This window comes from Capricornis sumatraensis, chromosome 2, assembly GCF_032405125.1.
Source record: "Capricornis sumatraensis isolate serow.1 chromosome 2, serow.2, whole genome shotgun sequence".
NCBI classification, from domain to species: Eukaryota; Metazoa; Chordata; class Mammalia; order Artiodactyla; family Bovidae; genus Capricornis; species Capricornis sumatraensis.
Window position 1 is genome coordinate 116249656 of NC_091070.1, and position 18250 is coordinate 116267905.

An 18250-nucleotide genomic window follows, 5' to 3' on the forward strand; every position below is an offset into this window, starting at 1 on the left:
ATTTTTTTTTCTAAATATTTCACTTAACATTTGCTTAAAATATGTGCAGAAATTTGATTAGTATAACTAGTTGTCTTTGAGACCTGATTGTCTCAAGTCATTTAAGAGCCCAAGTCATTGCCCTTGTCCATTTAGGGAAAGTTTTCTTTTTCTGCTGTTAAGCCTTAAACTTGATCTTGGTGCTCTTTTGGGGAGGATTTGGTGGGTGCCCGTTCCCTTTGTTTACCCATTATATTTGGCTAAATTTTTTAAATATACAGTACCGGGTAAGTTAACTGTTTTAACGCCTTTGTGGGCATGGGCCCTTAGGCGCGGAACTGGCTTTGAGGACCTGGAGGGAAAATGGCCCTCCCCGAAGGGGGTGTGGCCAGCTGCGGGCGTCACGGGGCCGCCCCGCCCCTCCGGTCGGGACGCGGGCGCTGGTGGCGCCATCTTTCCCGGCTGCGGGAGGGGTCACAGGTCAGTGTCGGATCCTCGGCGCGAGTGAGGAGGACGAAGTAGGTGATTAGACCGGCCGAGACCTTCAAGTTCCGACCGGTAAGAGCAGCAGGAGAAGGTTGGCTCCTGAAACGGAAGGGTGGAGGGCCTGAGGCGGGCCAGGGATGCAGCTGGGGTAGGGGGCCGGAGAGAGGAATGGGGAGGGGGCGGAACCTCCGGGTACCGCTGGCGTGAGAGGACCCTTGCGGCCTAGGGGGAGGTGTTCCTTTGGTCCTCAAACCTCAGCTTTCTCACTGGGCTCCTTCCTGCTGTGTCCCGGTTTGAAAAATTCAAGATTTCTTTGTCTCTAGACCTTCTGGAAAATGTAATAATTCGGAAAACCTGTGATAAGTCATAAGACTGAACTGTCCGGGAGGGAAGGTGATGGTGAGGATTTCTTTTACGGCCGCCAGAAAGGGAGCAGGAGTCATAGGCCAGCGTTGGGAAGGCAGGGCGCTGACTAGGACTGTCGTCACTGGTGCCTCCATCCTGGATTAAATGTTTTTTTCTTTTATTCTAGGTGCCTTTTCCTCGGGGCAGCCCGGGATTCTCCAAGAGGACAATGGATTCTGGGACTCGCCCAGTTGGTAGCTGTAGCAGCCCTGCAGGGCTGTCTCGTGAATATAAACTAGTGATGCTGGGTGCTGGTGGTGTAGGGAAAAGTGGTAGGTGACGTTTTTCTTCCATCTTACAAGAAGTAAGAATGAAAAATGCTTACAACAAATGCTTTCCACCCAAATCAGCTGGGAGACTGGCTAGCATGCAGTATTGATACTTAACAGTTATTTCCATGGGTCATCTTTGTGTGGATTTTACCTTTCATTTCTTGTTTTAAAGCCATGACCATGCAGTTCATCAGCCACCGATTTCCAGAAGATCATGATCCCACCATTGGTAAGTCAGAGCATCACTTAGGTTTTACAAATAAACCCCATAAAAGTTACTTTGTGTCAGTTTTTGAAACAGTTTTAAACCATTTATATTTTGATCCTTTTTTGGTGCCTAAACAGACTTACTTAATAAGTGTATCATAGTGATTACTAAGGAAATGAATCTTTTCTTTTTTCCTAGCTTAAGTCTGTGTACATCAGCCATCTTAGTCTGTCTTTATTGAACATTAATGGGACACTTTGTTATATTTTTATGGTTGGTATACCATGTTGCCAGGTTAAAGGAAAAATTTAAGGGCCACTTAACAGAAGCCTATTACTATCATTTTTCTAAGGGTCTGATTTGAGACTGACTCTGTAACTATGAGTCAGCTGGTTTGAACTTCCACAAAAGGAAGCAGAAAAACAAGTAGAGCCAGCCTGCTGAACTCTTTACAACCCAGACAATCCAGAGCCTGGACTTACTTGTTCCACAAGAAGCGCTTTTTACTTCCTTATACCTCAAGTTCATTACATAGCAAGGTCTTTCTTCATGTCTTTCACAGTCCTTAATGCTCAGTTATTAGTAAAACAGAGAGTAAAAAGTAATTTTTTAAAAAATTGCTATTTTCTCTAAACATCATAAGGAGACAGGTTTGATTTTTACAAGTTATATCCCAGGATTATAGAAAACTTGTGATGGGAATGGGGAGGCACAGAAGGCCGCTGTATTAGTTATGTTTTCAGGAGGTGACACTGTGTCGATCCTGGGTCTCAGGAGAATTTCTGTTGGGTCAAGCCAATGAGTGTTCTGTGCTAACCCATCTTTGGATGTGGTCATTTTATATAGTAGATGCTTTTGTGGCTTGGGGAAAACAGAAACAGTTCTTATTTTTTCATGTACTATATTCAATTTAGAACATTGTTCACAAATTCACACTGGTGGGAATTCTAGGAACAAAATGAATTTAGGGCTTGGTATAATTTACTTAGAAATATCTTTTCCTGGGACTCCTGACAGTGCACACCAGTGGTTAAGACTGTTTCCATTTGAGGGGGCACAAGTTCCAACTCTGGTCAGGGAACTAAGATCCTGCAAGCAGCATGGTGGACCCCCTCCCCCACAACAACAACGAAAAACTAAACTAAGAACTTGTCCCCTGAAAAAGTTCCCCTCCCCCCCACTCAGCTGCTCTTCTGACAATATCATCTGATTCAACAACAGATACTTTTACCTATTGAGTTATGTGCCAAGCACTGTGTTAGGCCCTGGGGTTACAGTAGTGAGCAAAAAGATACGGGTGTTTGCTGTCATTTGTGCTCCCCTGGTGGCTCAGAGGGTAAAGCGTCTGCCCACAATGCGGGTGACCTGAGTTCGATCCCTGGGTCGGGAAGATCCCTTGGGGAAGGAAATGGCAACCCACTCCAGTACTCTTGTCTGGAAAATCCCATGGATGGAGAAGCCTCTCATTTAGTTTCTAATTTAGTGCAAGTTTGTTGCAAACTTTGGCTGCTAAATCTAAGAAGAAAATATATTGTAACATGCACATATAAGTATACATTTACACATATGTATATGTAATTAAAATACCATGAAACTCTATTTACCTCACTACTTGTGTTGCACTTTTGTATTTCCTCTTTCATTTTAGATTTCTCCTTGTTTATTTTAATGCTGGTCCTAACCCATTAAATTCATCCACAACTCACAAATACTGATGGCTGCATGACCTGTAGTTTGAAAATCACTGGTTTAGTAGGCCCTTCGTCTGAGGAAGAGTCAGAAGCAGGGATTCAGGAAAAACTGAAGGAAATACATCAGGGTGTAAGGAGCAAATGTTTGAATGGTGGAAATAGTGAGGCTTTTCTTTTTTACTTTTTGGTATTTTCCAAGATTACCATAATAATATACATAGAGAAATAGCTCTCATAAAGGAGAAATTTTGACTATATGAATTCTTTAAGAGACTCTGATATTTCTTTTTCCTGTATTAAAAATGAGGAGGAACTATAAATAAAGCATTAATGAACTTTGTAACATTTAGGTTTTTTTTATCTGTAAAATGGAGTTAATACCACCTCACTGAATTATTGTCACTGTTGAATGAGTTAATATATATAAATCACTTAATATAATGCTTAGTGTTTAATAACTTTAATAAATGGTGAAGTTACTTTTATGGCCTAACGCTTTTCAAAAAGACAATCTCTGAGCTCTTTTTTAGTTTAGAATTATAGGTGAAGTCTGAGAAGTTTAAGCTATGAATAAATTTACGTCATGGCTTATGTGGAAGAAAAAAATTAGTTGACCCAATTTACATATCTGAATGGATTTAGGGGCTTCCTTTGAACATCTGGGCACTTAAAGAAACTTGTGTGTAATCATCTTTTCCATAAGATGAATTTCAGAATAAGTTTGCGTATTCCTGCATTTATGAGTTGATAGTACTGCCTCTCTTCCCTCCTGTAGAAGATGCTTATAAAATCCGGATCCGTATTGATGATGAGCCTGCCAATCTGGACATTTTGGATACGGCTGGACAGGTATTAAATCTCAAAATGCTATGAGTAAAGGCCTTTTCATGCTAGTAAAGGGGAGGGAAAGACTTATGCAGAGAAGATCACTGGTTCATTTCTTTTAATTTTTCATGCACTCTGACTCAGGACAGCAGGTAACAAATCTCTCTTTGATCTGAACTAAATAGCTAAAGTATGTATAGTTTTAGGTTGTATTAGTACACTAATGACCCTTGTTTCCCTCTAGGCAGAGTTTACAGCCATGCGGGATCAGTATATGAGGGCAGGAGAAGGGTTTATCATCTGTTACTCCATTACCGATCGTCGAAGTTTCCATGAAGTTCGGGAGTTTAAACAGCTTATTTATCGAGTTCGACGTACTGATGATACTCCTGTGGTTCTTGTGGGAAACAAGTCTGACCTAAAGCAGCTAAGACAGGTGAGGATAGACTAGAAAATGCTATATGTAATTGTGTGAGATTAGTCATTTGTGTTTCTCGGTTTATACATTTCTGTGCCTTAAAATGAAAATTTAAAATTAGCTTCTCCCCAGCCTGGAAAATGTCCCTATATCTTGCTGTTATTTTGGGTAAAATCTGGATTGTAGGAATCAGTTTACAGGACAAAATCCACATGTGACAAATCAGATGACAAATAGGATACACTTTAAGTGAGGCGTCACGGACTTCCCTGATGGCTCAGCCAGTTAAGAACCCACCTGCAGTGCAGGAGACACAGGAAACGTAAGTTCGATCCCTGGGCTGGGGAGATCTCCTGGAGGAGGACATGGCTACTCACTTGTGTTCTTGCCTGGAAAATTCCATGGACGGAGTAGCCTAGCAGGCTATAGTCCAAAGGGTCGAAAAGAGTCAGACACAAGTGAGCATAAGCACAGATGGAGGTATCATGGGCTTTTTACTTCCTAAAGCCTCAGAAATAAGTCTCTTTTTGTTGCAAAGAGAGAAACTTAGGCTTCAAGGTATACTTCCTGATGGTGAGGATTATGAGCCCAGTAGAGGGAGAATAAGAGAAATTGTAGAGGATTTTAGAATGAGTGATACCCTTCAAATTAGCAGCAGTGTTTAAAATTTTGCTTTTTGGTATAGAGATGCAGGTATAGTGAAAGGGGGCATGTTTATCACCACTAGTGAAGGCTATGAATGGTATAGAATTTTTAGAAGTAATTGGATAATAGTTAAGTTCGTGATGTTTCTTGGTTGCTTTCTCTTCAGAATAATCTATTCAGGGATTTATATATAAAATATTTGTTGCTAGGCTATTTATGGCAGCAAAAAATTAGAAAAAGGCTAAACATCCAAAAGTAGGAGAAATTATGTTATATTCATAATTTGATATGTTGATTTCAGGTTCTTATGGTTTTCAGTGTTGTAGCTTAATTACAACTTCTCTTTGCCTTGTGATTTACTTTCTTGAAATGTATGAGGAAATTAAGATTGTATATTTGACATCTATAAATACTCCCTGTTCCAAAAAGTTACCTTTAAAGTAGACTAGAAATAGAATCACATAGTTTGAAGATGGAAGGAGTCTTAGAAGTGAAATAATCCAGCCTCTCAGCAATACAGATATCACTGTGCTTGCTCTGCTGGGACATCTCCAGAGCTGGAGAGGGCTCTTCCTGTTACTTCACTTTGGGGCGGCAGCTGTAATTTTTTTCTGCTGCTGTTGTTCAGTCGCTAAGTTTTGTCTGATACTGCGACCCCATGAACTGCAGCACACCAGGCTTCCCTGTCCTTCACTATCCCCCAGTTTACTCAAACTCATCAAACCACCGAGTTTCAGTTATGCCATCCAACCATCTCATCCTCTGTCACCCCTTTTCCTCCTGCCCTCAATCTTTCCCAGCATCAGGGTCTTTTCCAGTGAGTATACAGGGTTGATTTCCTTTAGGATTGACTGGTTTGATCTCCTTGCTATCCAAGGAACTCTCAAGAGTCTTCTCCAGCACCACAGTTGGAAAGCATCAATTCTTCAGCGCCCAGCCTTCTTTATGGTTCAACTCTCACATCCATACATGACTGCTAGAAAATCCATAGCTTTGACTATATAGACTTTTGTTGGCAAAGAGATGTCTCTGCTTTTTAATATGCTGTCTAGCCTTATCATAACTTTCCTTCTGAGGAGCAAGCATCTTTTAATTTCATGACTAGAGTCACTGTCTGCTGTGAATTTGGAACCCAAAAAATAAAATCTGTCACTGTTTCCACTTTTTCCCCATATATTTGCCATGAAGTGATAGAACCAAATGCCATGATCTTAGTTTTTTGAATGTTGAGTTTTAAGCCAGCTTTTTCTCTCTCCTCTTTGACTTTCATCAAGAGGCTCTTTAGTTCCTCTTCACTTTCTGCTGTTAGAGTCGTATCTTTTGCATATCTGAGGTTGTTGATATTTTTCCCAGCAATCTTGATTCCAGCTTGTGCTTCATCCAGTTTGGCATTTTGCTGATGTACTCCGCATATAAGTTAAATAAATGGGGTGACAGTATACAGCCTTGTCACACTTCCTTCCCAGTCTTGAACCAGTCCGTTGTTCCATGTAAGGTCCTGACTGCTGCTTCTTGACCTGCACACAGGTTTCCCGGGCGATGGGTAAGGTGGTCTGCTTTCCTGTCTCTTTAAGAATTTTCCACAGTTTGTTGTGAGCCACAGAGTTAAAAAGGCTTTAGTGTGGTCAATGAAGCAGTTTTTCTGGAACTCACTTGCTTTTTTTATGATCCAACAGATGTTGGCAATTGGATCTCTGGTTCCTCTACCTTTTCTAAATTCAGCTTGTACATCTGGAAGTTCTTGATTCATGTACTGCTGAAGCCTAGCTTGAAGGATTTTAAGCATTATCTTGCTAGCATGTGAAATGTGCACAATTGTACGGTAGTTTGAAATTCTTTGTCACTTCCTTTCTTTGGGATTGGAATGAAAACTGACCTTTTCCAGTCCCGTGGCCACTGCTGAGTTTTCCAGATTTGTTGACATAGTGCAGCACTTTAACAGTATTGTTTTTTACGATTTTAAATAGCTCAGCTAAAATTCCACTATGCTGTTACCACTAGAAGTTTTCTCTTGTTTACATTTTTAAAGGTCACCAAGGAAGAAGGATTGGCTTTGGCCCGAGAATTCAGCTGCCCCTTTTTTGAGACATCTGCTGCATACCGCTACTACATCGATGATGTGTTCCATGCCCTTGTCCGGGAGATTCGTAGGAAGGAAAAGGAGGCAGTGCTGGCCATGGAGAAAAAATCTAAGCCCAAAAACAGTGTATGGAAGAGGCTGAAATCCCCGTTCCGGAAGAAGAAAGACTCAGTAACCTGAAGGAAAGATGTGAAATGGCTATCTGTGAACTGCAGTGCTTGATCAGAGCAGTCCAGTAATCTGCATTAGTGAGCATGGTGCTTGTTCTTTCTCCTGTTATGACCGTTATTTTAAAAGTGACTGATGAAGGGGACATGCCCACTAGGAGATTTCAATGATGTGGTATTTAAAGGATTGTCTCTTAGCTAATTCAATTAACCCAGTGGAGCACTGTCTACTCTTTAATTTGCCACATTAGAATTTGATCTACCAGTGTTTTGGATTCTGTTGCTGACATTAATGTAAGTTTTTTATGCCCAGGGGAATATGCCTACCGTATGTGTTTGACTAAGCTCACAAGAGGAATTTTTTGCCATGCACTATTCTGCACTCTCTTGCGGTCCCAACTGCAGTTTCCTGGGAAGGACTTCAGGGAAGGACTTCTGTCTTTTCTATTCATGCTGTGCTTCCTGGAGACAGAATAAAAATCATATCGGGAAATCAGTTCTACAGAGATCAGTGCTAAAGTTCAGCCGATAGCTATGGAACTGACTCCTGTTGCAGATAGTGATGAGAATGGGGAAATCAGGCTGTATGTTTTGCAGGAACTTGCTAGAAAAAGGTAGGATCAGAACAGTGCTCCCCAGAGGAGCCTGTCCTTTCTGAGAAGTACACATTTGACCCAGATTCACTGGGAGAACAAACACGTAAAATGTAATGAAGCTTGCTTTCTCCCTACAGCGTTACTTTACTGTTCCTTTCAGGGTTTTACCTTTCTTTACCTTTAAAGGTAAACACTTTGGAAACCATTACTAGATTACTAAACTCCTGTTTAATCTAAATCCTTGGTTGGGATAGCCATTGCCTTGTACAGGTTTATTTTTTTCCCCAGAGTTGCACTCACCAGTGTTAATTGCTTCCTAGTGCTTTCCCCTCACTTCTCCATGCTCTCTAGGACAGCTAAGCCTGGCAGAATGTTTTATAGGCCCTTTGTCAGACTGACTGCGTTTTCCATTCAGAGGAGACTCATCAGGAGTTAGTAAAATTGAGTATGCGCCTCCTTGACACAGACAATCACTAGACTCAGTGTTCTAAGAAAGCCTGTGGCGTTTCTGTTTAATGAGCCAGTCTTGAAGCTTTAAAATCCCCATATGTTGAGTTTCTCATTGAAGGTTTCTTTACAAGGACCTTGCTAAGTTCACCTCAGGGTTTTCTCTGAGCCTTGACAAAGCTTAGCCTAAGAGAATACCACTTTGATAACTGCATAGTGGAAAAACTATCCTACCTTCTTGGGAAGAATCAGCTTTAAATATTGGTGGTGAGCGCTTTCTTTTAGAACCAGGATTATTTTGATACCTGAACTTGCTGTGTGTGGAGATGAAGTACAAAAGTGCTAAGAGTAATGTAGCATATGTTGAACATTGAATGTCACTGAAGCAGTGTTTGTGACCACTTCAAGAACATGACCTTGTGTAGCACCTTTTAAAAAGTACACAGCCCAACTTACTGTTTTCCATTTTTATTACCAACAGAAGGATGGGGTTTTTCCTCCCAATCAGTGGTATATGTTCTAGGTTTAAAGAAAAGTGATGATTGTAACTTTTTTAGCTGAGTAGTGATCCCTTTTGAAACTCCTGGAGATGTTTTTGCTACCAAATAAATCATGTTTTATGGTACTCAAGCCATCCAAAAGTGAAAGATACAGAATTTGAATCTATGCAGGACAAATATCGTAATGGAATCATAGCACTTTGGAAAACCATGACAGAAGATACATACGGTGCAATTCTATGAATAGTGTTTCACCACATTTAAACTAGCTTAGGGCCTGTTAGGTTTAATGCCTTAGCTTCTCATTACTAATGACCTAGGGAATTGTTATTAGCATCAGGCAAGAAGTTCAGGATAGTCAAGGCAGCAGAGAATATTGCCAGAAAAAAAAAAATCTTTAAGACAGGAGGGAATTTCTATTGTATATAAGAAAAATAACAAATGAGTGTTTTTAAGACTATCAGTGTCATATATTTGATCATTGGAATAATTAGCCCATCAATTAGTACTGAGAATTCTGTTCATGGTGCTAAGTAGTTAGAGGGGTATAATGTGTAAGTCATAGTTCTATTCTTAGTGATTGTATAGTGTAAATAATTTATAAGCTCTAAATAGCTTTATCTAACTTGAGGGCATTAAAATCAATTACTGCCTGGAACTTTGAAGAGAGAAAAATTCAGGGATAGATAAGTTGAAAAGCACTGGAACTGTTTATGTCCATACCAGATTGGTAAATTACAAAACTTGGAAGCTGGTGTCTAGAATTAACTGTTAAGAATTCAAAAGGGGACATAATGTTTTACCTTTGTGATCTATTAGCAGGAATTGGTCTACTGTAATGTTTGAGGAGCAAAGGGAAGAAAAATTTTTCACTTATGCACTTGTTTTTGAAGACAGTTTGTATGACACAATACAAAACTTTTAAACAACTTATTGGACCTTTCCTTTATTTATCTATATGTGGGTAGAAATGTTTGGAATTGTTATACAGAGGTCATTTTAAGAAAAGAATACTGTGAGATTTTATATTCTGGAAAATATTGATTGAAAAGAGTTTTGAGTGCCTACCATGCACAGAACAGCTGTATCAAGTAGTCAGGAGCATGCCACGGAATGCCCCCTCATCCGAAGAGGTTACCTCGGTGCTCACAAAGCTTGAGGGCCAAGGAGGGAGGTGGAGGTGCTGCGTCCTACGGCTGCAGAGGTTCCCTCTTGTCTCTCTGAGCTGAGGTCCCAGTTCCAGGCACCTCCTGGCTCTGATTCCTGACCTCAAACACTGTCCCCATCCTGGAGCCAGTAGACCAGTGACACTTGGTATTTGGCCATGCCATTGGAGAACGTGGGGTGCAGAGTGAACCGCTGCCTCCAAGTGCCTGAGGGACCCTCTGAGACCCCTGCATCTCTGGGAAGAGGCAGAGGGATGAGGCAAAATTTTGTTTAAAAAAGAGCTTACCTCTTCAGTGAGAAGACAGAAAAAAACATGTTCAAAGTAGTACTGCATTTGCCATTTGATCAAGGGTTAATTCAAGTTGTTTCAAGTATATAAGCTAAATGCGAGACAATGAGGAATAATCTTTTATGTGAAGGTCACTGCTTTTATCTCCACTACTATAAATAGGCATCAGTGTTGGTTCAGTTCAGTCACTCAGTCGTGTCCAAGTCTTTGCAACCCCATGAATCGCAGCACGCCAGGCCTCCCTGTCCATCACCAACTCCCGGAGTTCACTCAGACTTGCGTCCATCAAGTCGGTGATGCCATCCAGCCATCTCATCCTCTGTTGTCCCCTTCTCCTGCCCCCAATCCCTCCCAGCATCAGAGTCTTTTACAATGAGTCAACTCTTTGCATGAGGTGGCCAAAGTACTGGAGTTTCAGCTTCAGCATCATTCCTTCCAAAGAAATCCCAGGGCTGATCTCCTTCAGAATGGACTGGTTGGATCTCCTTGCAGTCCAAGGAACTCTCAAGAGTCTTCTCTTAACACCACAGTTCAAAAGCATCAATTCTTCGGCGCTCAGCTTTCTTCACAGTCCAACTCTCACATCCATACATGTCCACTGGGAAAACCATAGCCTTGACTAGACGGCCTTTAGTCGGCAAAGTAATGTCTCTGCTTTTGAATATGCTATCTAGGTTGGTCATAACTTTCCTTCCAAGGAGTAAGCGTCTTTTAATTTCATGGCTGCAGTCACCATCTGCAGTGATTTTGGAGCCCCCAAAAATAAAGTCTGACACTGTTTCTACTGTTTCCCCATCTATTTCCCATGGAGTGATGGGACCAGATGCCATGATCTTCGTTTTCTGAATGTTGAGCTTTAAGCCATCTTTTTCACTCTCCTCTTTCACTTTCATTAAGAGGCTTTTTAGTTCCTCTTCACTTTCTGCCATAAGGGTGGTGTCATCTGCATATCTGAGGTGATTGATATTTCTCCCAGCAATCTTGATTCCAGCTTGTGCTTCTTCCAGCCCAGCGTTTCTCATGATGTACTCTGCATAGAAGTTAAGCAGGGTGACAATATACAGCCTTGACGCACTCCTTTTCCCATTTGGAACCAGTCTGTTGTTCCATGTCCAGTTCTAACGGTTGCTTCCTGACCTGCATATAGGTTTCTCAAGAGGCCAGTCAGGTGGTGTGGTATTCCCATCTCTTTCAGAATTTTCCACAGGTTATTGTAATCCACACAGTCGAAGGCGTTGGCATTGTCAATAAAGCAGAAATAGATGTTTTCCTGGAACTCTTGCTTTTTCGATGATCCAGCGGATGTTGGCAATTTGATCTCTGGTTCTGCCTTTTCTAAAACCAGCTTGAACATCAGGAAGTTCACAGTTCACATATTGCTGTATCAGTGTTGGTAGAGAGGACTTAACTTAGACATTGAAAAAGTGAAAGTGTTAGTTGCTCAGTCGTGTCCGACTTTGTGACCCCATCGACTGTAGCCCACCAGGCTCCTCTGTCCTTGGAGTTTTCCAGGGAAGAATACTGGAGTGGGTACCCATTCCCTTCTCCAGGGGATCTTCATGATCCAGGGATCAAACCTGGGTCTCCTGCGTTGCAGGCAGATTCTTTACTGTCTGAGCCACCAGGGAAACCCAGTTTAGACATTAAAGAAGTATATTTTGTGTCCTCATTATTTAACACTTATTGAGTAGGTCAGTAACTATCAGAGTGTCCACTGTTAAATGGGTAATGGAAGAGGAGCATTCCATGTTCTAATGTAACCTCTTAGGATAGGCAGTGGAATTACAGTCAAAATGTTTATGGACACTTATATGCACTAAGCACTGTTTGCTTAGAGGTGTGAGGGATTCTGATACAGTCAGAGGACTAAAAAGCTCCCAGCTCTGCAGCTTTGATAAAATTTGCATATACAAAACAACTAGAGATCAATCTTTAATAGATTACGTGCTTCAAAGTGGGAGTGTTAACAAGGATTCAAAGAAGGAAGGATTTACAATGGCCTGGCAGATCAGTGGAGTTGACTCTTTAGGTGGAGGGGTCTTCCCTGGTGGTCAGGTGGTTAAGAATCTGGCCCTGATGCAAGGTAACCGAGTTTGAGCCCTGCTCGGGGAACTAAGATCCCACATGCCATGGGGTAACTAAGACTGTGCCACAACTTAAGAAGCCCATGTGCCACAACAGAGACGCAAGGCTGGGATTTCCCTGGTGGTCCAGTGGGTAGGAATCTGCCTGCCAGTGTGGGGGACATGGGTTCTGTCCTTGCTCTGGGAAGGTTCAACACGCTGCAGGCAACTAAGCCTGTGTGCCACAACTATTGAGCTGGTGGCCCCTAGAGGCCGTGTTCCACAGTAAGAAGCCACTGCAATGAGTAACCCCTGCTCAGTGCAACTGGAGAAAACCTAGCATGACCAAATTTTTAAAAAGTAAATGGGAAGGACTTCCCTGGTGCTCCAGTGGCTAAAATACACGAGACTGCTGTTCAGGGAACTAGATCTCACATGCTGCAACTAAAGATCCTGCATCTCACAACAAATACTGAAGATCCTGCATGCCTCAGCCAAGACCCAGTGCTGCCAAATTAAAAAAGTGAGTGGAAGAGGAGACAAATTCAGGAGAGATTGCATTTGACCAGAATAGAGTAATAAGGAGATTACATCAGAAGTGTAATTTCTGAAATTCCTCATTCCTGGTATTTATTACTCATTTATTTAAGAAGAAATTGCTTATACAAGTTTAGTATGCCATTGATAAATGATTGGCCATGTTGCACTTTTTCCAAACTCAATCTTGAGGAAGATGAGATAAATTTGTAGTCTTATTTTTAAAAGTCCTAGTTAAATTGACAGGACACTTGGCTTTAAAAGATACTTAATACTGAAAACATTGGAATTGTAGTAATCCTGGATTTGTTCAGCTTCAAATTAAAATTTATTTTCAAATCTTTATTCTCACATTTCATCAGCTCAGCTGGAACTGAAACTCATACGGTAACATCATACAGGGAAGTAGTTGGAAATCCTAAATTTACGACCGAAGATATCATTTACCCTATCTTCAAAGTATCTCTAAATGTTCTCATTGCATGAATTAAATTTGTCTTTCTTTTTCCCCACTAAGTATTGGCCGTCAATAATTAGGTATAGCATGTATTAGAATAATTAGCAACTATATTTATATTTTACTCAGAAGTTTTAAGTTTTTTTTCAATGAAAGTTGGAAGGTGAGTCTTGCTATTCCTTGCTGTTTTATTGGTTACCTGTTTCAGTGGTGTGCTCTTCACGTGTTTGACTAGCCTACACCCATACCCATGCAGAAAGCTTATTGTTGTTTAGTTGCTAAGTCCTGCCTAACTCTTTGTGACACCATGAACTATAGCCCGCCAGGCTCCTCTGTCTGTGGGATTTCCCAGGCAAGAATACTGGAGTGGGTTGTCATTTCCTTCTCCAGGGGATCTTCCCGACCCAGGGATCAAACCCGCATCTCCCACATCTCCTGCACTGGCAGGCGGGTTCTTTACCACTGGCTAGTCACCAGGGAAGCCCATGCAGAAAGCTAGAGCTGCCTTAACCCTTGTCTACAGAAAGCACATTCTCCTTTAATGAGTCGCATTGACTTGCCATCTGCTGGCACCACTGTTTAGAAGTGAAGGACCTTGTAAGGCCTGCAGGAACCAGGATGGATTTTAGTCTTTAGGAAAATGTGATCAGAAAGCATAAGGGAATCAACCCATCTATAGAGGCTTGCAGACCTATTTCTCTTCACTGTCGAGATAGTCAGACCCAAGTGTGGCCAACTTCCTTAGGCTAAAATAAGTTAGTTAACCCAACTAAAGGCTCCTAACACAAAGTTTCTATTCCCAGTGGTTTACATTTGATAGGGAAGACAAAGCAATCTGTAGGAAACATGAAAACAGAATTCCCTGGCAATCCAGTGATTGTGCTGTCACTGCCAAGGCCTCAGGTTCATTCCCTGATTTGGGAACTAAGATCCACAAGCCACACAGCACAGCTCCAAAAAAAGAACAGAACAGTACAGTCACTAATTTTAAAAAATTGCAAGATCTAGGATTAAATTGGTAGGTGGAATTAGACCATGAAGATTACTCCAAAGGAGGAAAAGTGTGACTTGGGACAAAAAGTCGAGTTGTGTCTGTAGGACAACTTCGATGGAGGATTCGAAACTGGGAAAGTCAAGACCACAGTGTCGTACATAGAATGGGCATAACAAAGCAAGCTTGGGGTTAAACAGTAAGAGGTGGGGTGTAGCAAGAGCCCATAGGGCAGGGTAGAAAGCTGTGGAGCCTAGTCTCAAGGGTGCATGATTTTCAAATATCTGTTTATTCAGGGTCAGAAACAACGGAGGGCTTCCCTGGTGGCTCAGTGGTAGAGAACCCATCTGCCGATGCAGGAGATACGCGTTCAATCTCTGACCTGGGAAGATCCTGCGTGCCGGAGAGAAACAGCCCATGTGCCCCAACTACTGAGCTGGTGCTCTAGAGCCTGGGAACCGCAACTACTGAGCCCACGTGCTGCAGCTGCTGAAGCCCATGCAGCCTCGAGCCTGCGCTCAGCAAAAAGGTGCCGACACAATGAGAGGCCCGAGCTCCAACACGAGAGAGTAGCCCCTACTCCTTGCAGCTGAGAAACGCCTGCGAAGCAATGGAGACTCAGCACAACCAACAAATAAATAAAACTATTTAAAAAAGAAAGAAACAACTGGAAAGCTGTTTTTTTTTTTTTTTCTCATTTTCTCACTTTAGCCTCTGGAGATTTCAACTTCATAGATTTCTGATAGGACCTGATAGGGTTAAAACAAAACCCTCCCAGGTGATTCTGATTGTAGTCACCTAGCCATTCAGCCATTCCTGGGTTAGGGATCACTGAACTGGATGATGTCCAAGTGTCTTGGGAGATCACTGAAGGACTGTATAAAGCTGTGATAGGTTGTAGTTAACAGGTGTGGAAAATTGTGGCTCTATATGTAACAATAGAATGGTGTGGGGATGGGGAGCAGTTGGGAGTAAGCAACAAGAAGGCTGCTCTAATAGTTAATGAGTAAGGAAACAAGGGCTTTGGGTGTGGGGACAAGCAAGAAAAATAAACTCATACCTTGTTATGAAGGAGACCACTGGAGAGCACAAAGGACTGTTAGGTCCTAATGTGCAGGTTATTTTGAAGTCTCTGACCAACTTTCAAATATGAGTTGACCTGGGAAAAAAAATTACTGAAATATTTTAGTTTTGTCTAATAGTCCTTGCTTTAAAAAGAGAAAGTATGATGAGCAGCTTTTGGTTCAGTATGTACATTCTGCAGCACACATGATTATATCATTAAGTCACCCAGTTTTTTGAACAAAAGCTGCTGGGGTGGGGACATGTGTCATTTCCTGCCCTTCCCAGAGCTCGTTATTGCTAGGTTTATTACAGTTTGCTCTGAGCCAGAAGAAAGTCTTTAGCTCCCAGAAATATCCCCACTAGATGCTTCTCTAATTTTCCTTGCAGAAGAGTGTATAGGTGAAGTCATGGAGGCAGAGAAACCTACAGTATATATGAAGGTGAGTCCAAATATGTGCTCAAATACAATGTAATCCAACATAAAAATTTCTGCTGGCCTCTGTGGAAGACACACGCACATACAATTTAGTCAGAAATATCTTGCACAGTCCCACCCAAAACACTGAGGCTGCTCTTATTTTCATATCCTTAGACTCCTCAAAAGAGTATGTGGTTCTGGTTGCAGCTAAAATACATTTACCACCACAACCATCACCAAAAAAAAAAAAAACCCAAACTGTCACAAAAACAAGTCTAGACCAAACTTCTCTTGAAACTCTAACTCAGAGTAAACAGGAGGAAGAAGCAAGGGCTTTCTGTGTCTGCCTCCTAGACAACATTTTGTTCACTGCCTGTCTACCTTTATTGGACAAATCTTTACTCCATACAGCTCTTGGAGTCTTAGTTCTGTTCTTTGGGCGCCTCCAATTCTAAAATGTGGACTCTCCTCTGAGATTTGATCAAATCGAACGGTGGGAGAGTGTAGGGAAAGAGCAAATCAGCCAAGATGGCGGTGGTCAGGCTCTCTCGCCCAACGCCCTCTCGCTCTTGCCCCACGTTTTGTAAATAATGATTATGTAACAGCTGAGATCACTTATAGCACTGTGCGTGCACATCACGAGGTACTGGCTTGGCCACAGGCAACGCTTGTTCTGTAAGCATATATAAGCTTCACCTGAAACGCCCTCAGGGCTACATTATAGCTGCATTATGGCGGTGAGGCTGCCTTTCAGCTGTGTCTGCTGGGTCAACCATGGGAAGAGAGAATACAGGGTGTCTGCTGCCATGGCTGCTGTGCCAGTCAGGAGAGAATAAATGTGTTCGCAGGTCTTAATAGCTCCTTGCACTTTCTTCCAGCTTCTCTGCTCGAGCTTACCTACCCTGGGTTCAATGAACAGTGTGCACAGTGAGATAGAGCGAGACAACCGGCGTAGTTGGTAGGTTAAGTGAGACAGAGAGTGAAAAGAGGTGAAGAACAAGCAGTGAGTATTTCAACCCCTTGGTGAACAATAATGTTTAAATATTAACTTGGAAAATGCCTAAAAATAGACTGATTTGGTGTGAGTGAATGTAAATCATGAAAATGTCTAGTTTCATACAATAACAGATAACCAACCCTCCAAACGAAGAAGGCAATGGCACCCCACTCCAATACTCTTGCCTGGAAAATCCCATGGACAGAGGAGCCTGGTGGGCTCCAGTCCATGGGGTCAGTAAGAGTCGGACACAACTGCGCGACTTCACTTTCACTTTTCACTTTCGTGCATTGGAGAAGGAAATGGCAACCCACTCGTGTTCTTGCCTGGAAAATCCCACGGACAGAGGAGCCTGGTGGGCTGTCGTCTGTGGGGTCGCACAGAGTCGGACACGACCGAAGCAACTTAGCAGCAGCAGCAACCCTCCAAAACACTTGAAAAAACCATAGTGTTTTTATTTTTTGGCTGTGCTGCACAGCATGTGGGATCTTGCTTTCTCTAGCACAGATTGAACCTACACTCTTTGCAGTAAAAGCTGGGAATCTTAATCACTGGACTACCAGAGAAATCGTGAAACATTCTTGAGGACATTGGCATCAAGTGTGTGAATGAGTACAGGGACTCCCTGGTGGGCCAGTGGCTGAGACTCCATGCTGTAAACTCAGGGGACCCGGGTTTGATCCCTGGTCAGTGTACTAGATCCCGTCGAATGTTTTTTTAAAAAAAGAGTACGAGCATATTCTAATTTGTATCAGTTCCCATAGCCTCTGCATCTTTCTTTGAAGTCTCTACCAGTACTGATAGTGGAAGAAAGAGCTTCTGGGGTCAGAGTATCACCGGGTGAATCCAGGATGCATGGTTTATGAATGGCATAAGCCACTGTTAAATTTATTAAATGGGGACAATAGTAGCACATATCCAACAGGGTTGTTGGAAAGATTGAGTTTTAAATGTGTAAAGTGCTTAAAATGGTGCCCAGCACTGATAAGCATTTGATCATGTTAGTTTTTTTTTGTTATTACTATTAAAAGAAAATGAGACCCTTATGGCCTTGTCAAAGTTTTCCAATTAGATTGAGGTTTAACATAACATTTGAGGTGAATTACTATGCTATGCTAAGTCACTTCGGTCGTGTCCGACTCTGTGCAACCCCAGAGACGGCAGCCCACCAGGCTCCCCTGTCCCTGGGATTTTCCAGGCAAGAACACTGGAGTGGGTTGCCATTTCCTTCTCCAATGCATGAAAGTGAAAAGTGAAAGTGAAGTCGCTCAATTGTGTCCGACTCCTAGCGACCCCATGGACTGCAACCTACCAGGCTCCTTCGTCCATGGGATTTTCCAAGCAAGAATACTGGAGTAGGGTGCCATTGCCTTCTCCAAGGTGAATTACTAGCTCCCCAGAACTGAACACAAAAGCAGCTAATGAATTACCAGGCTCTTATCTATTTATCTGTTAATACATCTATTCCTGGGCCTGCTGAGCCTTAAGACCTCCTCTAGGAGTTTGTTCTTGAACACCAAGCAGAGTTTTGAGCAATTCTTCCAGGT

The 18250-nt window shown here is 42.2% G+C and overlaps 1 protein-coding gene across 2 annotated transcripts; it reads left to right on the forward strand.

The window, feature by feature from the left end:
* The first annotated feature begins 436 nt into the window (after nt 1-436).
* Nucleotides 437-14802, forward strand: RIT1 (Ras like without CAAX 1). 2 transcript variants are annotated; one of them, XM_068964055.1, is made up of 6 exons: nt 437-537; nt 998-1142; nt 1315-1371; nt 3817-3890; nt 4111-4302; nt 14520-14802. In XM_068964055.1, the coding sequence occupies exons 2-6, from the start codon at nt 1040-1042 to the stop codon at nt 14559-14561; spliced, it is 468 nt and encodes a 155-aa protein (XP_068820156.1). In that variant the 5' UTR covers nt 437-537; nt 998-1039; the 3' UTR covers nt 14562-14802. The 2 variants fall into 2 exon arrangements, with proteins under 2 accessions (XP_068820156.1, XP_068820155.1); XM_068964054.1 differs by lacking the exon at nt 14520-14802 and adding an exon at nt 6959-9555.
* Nucleotides 14803-18250: the final 3448 nt, after the last annotated feature.